The following is an 8713-nucleotide window of genomic DNA, read 5'->3' on the forward strand; positions in this document are numbered from 1 at the left end:
TAGTCTTAGAATTAATTTTAGGAAAGGTTTATAGGCTTATTACAATTACTCTACAAATTTATTAAATCAAGCTTATAGCTGTAAAGAACATAAAATGAGTAGTGCTGGGTATGAAAGATCAGATGGGTAAATTCTTATTACTGCTTTGATTAAATCCCACTGGGCAAGTTTTTAATGCCTTGTGTTACAGGGGTCAAACAACTACATACTTCATAACTTTATGATTCTATGCCCAGTAAACTAATGATCTTTTAAATTACACACGTTTTGTATCAGTGAAGAAAAATTAGTAAAAAATGTGATAGATAAGATTGTATCAGTAGCTTTTGAATTGGAAGTATTCCCTTGCATAAGAAATTATTACATGGCTTGCTGGGGTTGCTTTGCAGTCAGTTAGGAAAAACAACAACAGAAAAAGCACTTTAGTGAACTGAAAAGAGTACATTAATAAATACACCAAGAAAACCTTGAAACTGCAGGGAATAGTGTCATTTAGTGTCTGAGATTGTAATCTTAGATTATTTGAAGTCTACTGTTAGTTTAGTCTACTTAAGTCTCTTATCCCAGTAATCATCTAATTATAATTATCTGATTGTCCTCTTATTCATTGATAACTATGATACCCTTATATATTTTTTCTTGCACTGTATGATTTGTTCTGCTAAAAATGTTCTTAGTAATATATGGGAACATAAAAAAGAAGTCTACGGCTCCTGCAAGGATTATTATTACATCAAGGGATTCCTTTAGGCACTTCTCATTCTTTATGGGTTCATCCATACCCTTGCATACAAATCAGCTGCCTACTTTGTATTCACAGCAAAAAGGGAAACTCAAAGAAAATAGACAAAGGAGCACTTACATTTATAATACTGGCTGTAACGCTTACTGAGATCAGCTAATGGTTTGGGTGAGATGACCTCAATCAATCTGGCAGCAGACAGAGGACTTTGCGAGCAGGGGACAGCAAGGGCTGAAGCGGTGCCTAAAGTGAGAACCGAAGCAGGCTCGCGTGGCTGATGGCAACAGCGCTAATTTTGACTCGTTGGGATCCCAGTGCCTGAGTAACATTCAGACTGGGGATCGTTTTACCGCTTAAATGGGTATAATGGAAGTGTTTACACGGAAGTATAAATCCAGGGGATTTTTGATGTGTTGCAGTGCATATACTGCAGTGCTCATCTTCGGCTCTCTGTTAGGTTAGCTGCGGTGAGGAAAAAAAGAAAGAGGCTTTGGCAAGAGTATTGTCCTCATGTGGATGAAGGAAAAGAGTTGAGGCTAGAAAACCAGCCGAAACCATGAGGGTAGCAGGTAATTAGGGAGCAGTTGCTTCGTTGTTTGCAGTTGTTGACATGAATTCTTGGGAGGTTGCCATCAACTGCCTGAGAGGTTCCCTCTCCTTCCTAAATGCCTTACAAAAGTCCTATTGCTCGGCTCCCCTAGGCTGGTGAAGTCTGCAGGGGAAACCCCCGGGTGGCGTGGTGCAGCCTGCCTGGGACTCCCAGCGCTGCTCAGAGGTGGGCCAGGGCTCGCTGCAGGCTCACGCGCCCTGGGCAGCAGGAGGGCGGCTGGCAGCATTCTTCTGTGGAGAAGTTGGAGAGAGTGAAATTGGAAAAACTGCATTATTAACCAGTACTGTTAAGTTAGAAACTTGACTTTGTGAACCGCATTTGATCACAAATGGAAGTAAATGTATCCTCTTTTTAAAAGCAGACACTCTGACCAATGCCTTTCCATGCTTTAGGTTTAGATTAGATACTTGGAAGAAATGCGGAGCTTTGGGTTGTGGGTGCCCCATCCCTGGCAGTGCCCAAGGCCAGGCTGGGGGGGCTTTGGGCAGCCTGGGCTGGGGGAAGGGGTCCAGGTGGTCTGTAAGGCCTGTAAGGCCAACCCAGACCGTTCAGTGATTCCCTGATTTACTCCATCTTTCTACGATGCACATAGTAATACCATGTACCCGGAAGGTATTTTCCCACAAGATAATCCTGTGTGCTCACAGAAGAAGCAAAAAGTCTGTTCTTTACGTGCCACCTGATCATTATTGCTGGCTGCTGGAGACGGGAAGCGTCTCAAGCTCTCCTCCCAGCGTGAAGTTCAGCCTGGGATGGGCTGGGGTTCGGTGGGTTAAGCTCTTGCCTAGGAAGGAGTCACTTTTTAATAAGTCTCAAAATCAATGGCCTGCCACGGCTTGTTACAGGATTTTGAGTGAAAAATGTGTTGTTCTGCTGTCTGCCTCGAGGCACAGAGCCCGTGATGTGTCCCTAAGCGGCACCCTTGATTTTGTTTCGGCAGCGGCCACGTCTCCGCCGCCCGCGTTACCTGGGATCAAGCTGCGGTTTAGCTCTGCCCGATCGGCAGCGCGTTGGTTTATAGCTCTCGCAGGGCCCGGGCCTTCAGTAAGAAATACTGTTTCGGTCTGGAGTCTAAACCTAATTCTGAGGGTATTGCTCGTAACTCTTGAGGTCTGTTTGTGTAAGGACTAGACCAGAAAAACACTGCTTTCGGAAATGAAGTTAGGCGGCGTGGTGTGCCATACTAATAGACTCCACACGCAGAGACGTGGTATAACAGAGGAAGAATTGCACTCGCCGTGCGTTATCCCAGCTGCCGTGTGCCAGGAGCAGATCCCGTGTGTGATGAGCACAAGTCTCTGCCAGGTCTGGCTGTCCCCGGCCTGCCTCTGTCACCCGCAGGAGCCTCTGTCCCCAGCAGAGGCAGTCCCTGTCAGGGCCCTGCCGAACAACCCAGCAGCAGGAATCTAAATCACTCATTTGAGCAATTTCACGTTGCCTGTAGTGAGTGATTTTTGATGTGTCCCGAGGAGGGGACGATTAGCTCGTGGCAGGGGCAAGGAGACAAGGTGTGGCTTTGCGGAGGGACTCCTGAAATTGCTTTCTCCTATCAAAGTCCCCTGCAAGCAAGGGCAGGGAATGGCAGCGATACAAAGTCACCTGGAGCTGTAATAGATAAAGCATGACAGCAGAGCTTAAACGGTCATTTTACATTGGTTACCTGTGGTATTTCCTACGTAACTTCACTCCCAGAGTCAAATGGTCAATTAGCTTAAACTGTCCATAATTCAGTTTAAATTAGTGGCGTTAACGTTGATTCTCTCTCAGCTGGCACGTTATTACTCTTTTCGAATGGGAGCGTTATTCCTCCAAGAGCTTACATTGTGTGTTATTTTTCATTGCTGATGTTAAATAAGCAAGCCACCGATGTCAGGTGGCTCAGCTCCGTGCTAGAAACAACGGAGTAAGCAGGAAGGAACGGGGCGAAACTCGGTATTTGAAAGTGTTTGCACAGCCTCGTGTACTTGATAGCCTACTTACATCTTACCTGTACTGCTTATGACCTGATTAGATCTTTTAATCCTTCAAAGTAAAGTGTCTTTTGTTGGATCTCCATAGCTTGTGATATTGATGACCATTTAATTTCAAAGAAAAAGACTTACGTGGGAATATACCTCTTTTACAGTGCCGCAAGGACTGTCTGTGCAACTCAAATCTTGTTTGCTGTTTTCTTTTTAATAGTATTTTCTGATCGAAAGAAAAAAAAAATCTTGTATCTTATTTTGCTTCCTCACAGCAAAAAATATACCTATTTTCATCTTCTTTAATTGATTTTTACTGCAGCCAGGACATGTATACTGTAATGTAGTCTGTTTCTGTAAGAGAATGGAAGCAAATGTTTTTAAACCTGATTCTTCTCAGTAGCAGGGAAAAACAAACAAATGGGAGCAATTTACTGTTTGAAATGGAAGGAACAGATTGCTTCTGTGTTGCAGATGTGCCTTTTACATAAGGTATCTGCTTCCCCTGAGGTACACGCGAGTCAAGGATTCTGCCCAAAATAGGTTTGAATGTGAACTAGCAGTCTCTATCCTCGTCAGAAAGTAAAAGCATGGTTTAAGGTTCAGAGGACTCACAATTAACAATTTAAGTTCACAATTTGAGTATAAATACGAACGCTTCAAAGAAGTTCTTCATTACATGTGAAATCAAGGGAAACTTCGGTTTTTATTTCAAAGTTTCTAAGTGGAAATGTAGTAAAATGAACTTCATGAGGCAAATAATGATTTTCTAAGTTTGATATTAACGGTAAAGTGTGCTCGAATTTATTGCTACTCTGGGTAAAGGGAGCATGTATCGGCACTTGGAGTGATGACTAGGTCTGCATTTGCACCACTTCCATATTGGCAAGTTTTGTTGTGCTAATTTCTCAAAATGGTGCCCCGATGAGCATTGCATGTCCTACTTAATATATTCCTTGGTAGCTTATAACATAAATGGACAAGTACTAAATTAATCTTAATTTCTAATGGAAATTGTAAATTCAATTATAATAATTATCTACCTATCTCTGTTATTTCTTTCTGCCTAATTTGCTTGCAGAATCTAAGCTCTTGTAGGTTTTGTGCTTGTTATTTATAGCATATATATTTAGCTTATTCTCATTGTATTTGCTTTGTATATGTTCTTCAGAAGCAGGTTTTCAGGGATAATTTGATTGTTCTGTGATCAATATGAAGGACTCATTTCTTTGAGAAATGCTTTTGATCTAATTGAATTAAGAATTATTGCCAATATACTCTTAGTTAAATTCAAAATGGATTTTTACAAATGATGCTATCAGCAAAGTTAGTTCTTTCTAGTGATAAATAGAAAGTTAAAGATACCATCTGAGAGAGCAGGACTGAGGAAATTTTTATGTTTTGTAATATATTTTAGAGGAGAACCTGTGTGTTTCTTGTTTTGAAATAACTGTCTCCTCTGTGAGGAGTTACATGTTGCATGCTGACGTTCTGCGGACCATCAGTGTGTGCAGACATCTTACCAGAAGCCCATGCCTGGTTACATGGTTTTAACAAAGCACTTTTTCAGAGACTTTGAAACCTAGAAATCACAGTTAAATCTGTGAGGCTACGTAACGTTAACATTCCAACTCTTATACAGATGTCGTAGTAGGGATTCAGGAGCTGACTTAACATACCAGGTTAAGAAAAGTGTTTGGACAGGTAGAGGAAATATTTCATGGCGTGACTGCAATATTTGGAGACAGACCAGCAGCAACACTTTATTTTATATATTTTCTATATATTTTTCCATCTCAGAGAGCACTGTGCCCTGTGCTCCCCTGCAAGTCCGCAGTAAATTGTGTATGGTCTTCGAGTCTGCTCTTCAAAACCCTTACTCGGCAGGACTTTCCTTCGGCATACAGCGCCCTTTTGAGACATAACCCTTCTTTTAATAATGGTTATATCTTCAAAAGAGAGAGTGTAAGCTTTAACTGGACTTTGAGTATGAAAGTTTTCATGGCAAAACACCTTAATTCCCGTCTTCATCAGTGAGCATGAAGCTTCCCCTGGCCATCACGGAGTCTAAGAGGTCAGTCTCTGCATGACATCTTCTGACCTTGTTTTCCTTTGGGACAGCAAATGTAAGATGCCAGGCAGGAGATCTCCCGAGGTGATGTGCGGAGAGCTCCTTGCCTCTTGGTCATGAGTTCCTCATCCAGATGGAAACCGATGGATTTCCATGCTGGCAGCCAAGTGTTTTGTACTCAAGGAGGAAGGTGAGAGCTATAGAGGCTCCAGAAATGGAGAGATGACGGTCTGCACTCCGACGTACTCTGTGCCTGCTCTTTTGGACAGCGGCAATATGGAGAGAAAAGGTTTGGGCATGGTTGCCCAACAGTAGTTTGTGATCCCTGTTCGTTTACCAAGGGGGAAAGCCTGGAGAAATTAGGAAGGTTGCAGAAATGGATTGGAAAATATTTCTTTGCAGTAAGGCTACAGGACAAATATTCCAACAAAAGTCCAGTCAGGTTCCTGGCTGCCAGTATGCAGTCTTCTCTTTCTATTTAGCTTATGACTAAGAATACCAGCCTGTCTTACAATAGCTCTAGGTTTATAACTTCATGCTTTCTTAAACGATGACTTTGAAGAGCGCGTTCAGTTACCTTAGAGAGTCATTTTTGCTTTTTCTCTTGCATTTTTCTGGTAACTCACAGTAGCTACATGGCAGGAGCCTTGTGAGGCAGGGAAAGGAGAAATGTCCTGGCGTCACCCAGAACCGCTCTGCTTTTTGGATAGCAACTTTGGGTATCTTTTGAAGGAATGGGCTTGTTACGCATTTTGACGTGTTTTATCAGTTGCTTGTGTACCGGTTTCTTACTGTGATTTGGAAAACACCAGTTATATTGTCCGAGACGTTAGAAAAGTTGAAATAGGAGCGTGAAGATTCCAAGCCCAGTGCATGCAGTATAGCACTGAGGCACTTCGGACGTTTGAGCTGTTCTTGAAGCACTGATGGAGGCAATTTGGCAGGCTCAGCGCATGTCGTAGCAGTGTGAAGCATCTGCATGGGGCTGGCAGCCCTGCGAGGCGCTGGGGGTCGGGTGGGCAAGGCAGAGGGATTTCGGCCAGACACAAACAAGTGCCAGTGAAGAAGAGTCGTCGTGCTCGGAGGAAAACAAGAGGTAATAGCTGGCTAAGTGGGGGAAGAATCTTAGGAAAAAAACAATAACACAGCAGCATTTATGAGGTGTGACGCTGCAGCACAGCCTCAGTGATGGGAAAACTAATGGCTGCAGAAAACCGGAGTGCAAAGTCGGTAAGCAAACTGCAATGTTCTTAAGCTTTTTCGGAAACAGTTTGTTTTTTCAATATATATAACCAAACTTTATGGAAAAAGTCTTAATTTCCATAATGATTTTTTTTTGTTTGGTTATCCAGTGAGTCTTACTGAGGGTGCTTTTGTTCTGTTGTATAACATACAAAATGATTTTAAATATGTATATTTGAGCAGTATGGATTTCTATTTTGAACATCTTAAATATGACTGTAATAGCTGCAAGTTACTTATCTGTTTAAATAAGATTTTTTTTGAATGATTTTTGTTCTAAATGTGTGAAATACAAAAACAATGGAAAAGCAATGAAGCTGTTGCTTCACCATAACTTTTAAGTTCTGTAGTGCATAGGAGCTGAAGGCAATCAATACAGACCAAGAAATCAATATTCTATCATGATATAAAGTAGAGAATTATAAAGTTCTCCAGTGCTTTCAAGAGATTTTTCCTGAAATACTAAGCTAATTAATCATGAACCCTTGAGAGATTTTTCATTGTCAAAAGTATAAGTTACATTTTAATCTAATAGCCAAATACATTCAGTATTCATAGCAGCAGATTGTGAGAAGTTTTCACATATCAGATGGTTACAGGCTTACCTACTGCCTCGCTTGGTTATATATGAACCAGCAAATATCTCCCAAATCCACTCATTGATAACGCTGTCTGTTCAAAATTGCTTTCTTCTAGCACCTGCCGCCTCCACTGCCCAGCAAGACTCCCCCGCCTCCGCCTCCAAAGACAACTCGGAAGCAGACATCTGTTGACTCTGGGATTGTCCAGTGAAGAAGGAAGCCTTTTTCCAAAGATAAAGCTGTAACAATTCATTTCCCTAAGTATTGTAAGGTATATAATGTTTACGTCGTTCAGGTGTGCAGTATCTAACACTTAGTGCAATGACTCTAACTCCGATTAATTTCTGGCAGTGTTTCGGAAGCACCACTACATTAACCCCATTTGTGGGGATATTCCCTCCCAAAACTTGAAAGGAATCTGCATTTCTACTACTTGAGACTGGGAGGCATTTGTCAACTGACAGCACCCTCTTCCTAAACCTCTCTTTTTCTTACTCTGAATAATTTCAGGCATATAGATAGCTGTGGAGATTAAAATGAGAGTTTAATGTTTTGTACCTAAAGCATTTAGGTAGCTATGGAGTGCTAATTGAGCTGAGTATTTTATACCTAATCTCAGTGTATATAGGAATCAATGACGATATTCACATTGAATTCAATGCACGTTGGATTAGGCTTCGTGATAATGAGAAGCTGCAGTAGGATTTTCCCAAATAACGGTTATGCCCAGGGCTTAAAATCAGATACAGCTTATTTGTGAAATGTGTCTTCTCTTTATTTCTTCTGTGTTATAAATAAGCTGATAGCTGATGGCCTTTTTACAATTAGTCGTTGGTGATCAGTCATTTACATTTTGATTCAATTGGCTGTTCTTCTGTGTATTGATCAATTGAAAGCCAAGAGAGCCTCTTAGCCACAGACAGGCACGAGTGTATAGGAAAAGAAAGAGCATACGCAGATAGAAGGTTTGTGGTCATTCCAAACCGAAGTACAAGAACAGGAAGAGCTTTTTCTTTTTGTTTTAATGTGTAATATTTCATGTGGATTAGGATGAACTGAATGAAATCACTTTGTCCTTGTGCCATCATTCTGTACAGAGTTTGTATATATGATGGTTTTTAGAATGTTTTAATTTTTATGGTGCCTGCTTTTCATGTAATAATGAATTAATGTACGTGCAAATAATGCCTTACATATTTTTAATTTCTCAATTGCTTAAAGTGTAAAAAAAAAATCCAGTTATTAGCCTCTGAAAAATATTGGACAATGATGGGGAGGGGTGTTGGGAGGGAGGAAGGAAACTAACTTTATACTGTAGCATTTTTTTTATTGTCATCACACTTTTGTTTTTTACTATCTACAATCTTTATACTCTTACAGTAGATTGTTTTAAATATACCACTGACTCAAAAAAAATAAAATATTATTTTAAAAACTTGTCTAAGAAAATAAATATATTTGCTTAATGCTTTTCATTCTCACAGGATTTCACTATTATACTCAATA

The 8713-nt window shown here is 40.8% G+C and overlaps 1 protein-coding gene across 2 annotated transcripts in view; it reads left to right on the forward strand.

The window, feature by feature from the left end:
* DOCK1 (dedicator of cytokinesis 1) overlaps positions 1 to 8642 on the forward strand; it is a 281310-nt gene extending 272668 nt beyond the window's left edge. For both annotated transcript variants that reach the window (XM_080596602.1, XM_080596603.1), the window contains exon 52: positions 7323 to 8642. In XM_080596602.1, the coding sequence (XP_080452728.1) occupies positions 7323 to 7418 (96 nt within the window). In that variant the 3' untranslated portion in view covers positions 7419 to 8642. The remainder of the gene's footprint in view (positions 1 to 7322) is intronic.
* Positions 8643 to 8713: the final 71 nt, after the last annotated feature.

The sequence above is a fragment of the Anser brachyrhynchus genome (genome assembly GCF_964034855.1).
Source record: "Anser brachyrhynchus genome assembly, chromosome: 6".
In the NCBI taxonomy this organism is placed as follows: Eukaryota; Metazoa; Chordata; class Aves; order Anseriformes; family Anatidae; genus Anser; species Anser brachyrhynchus.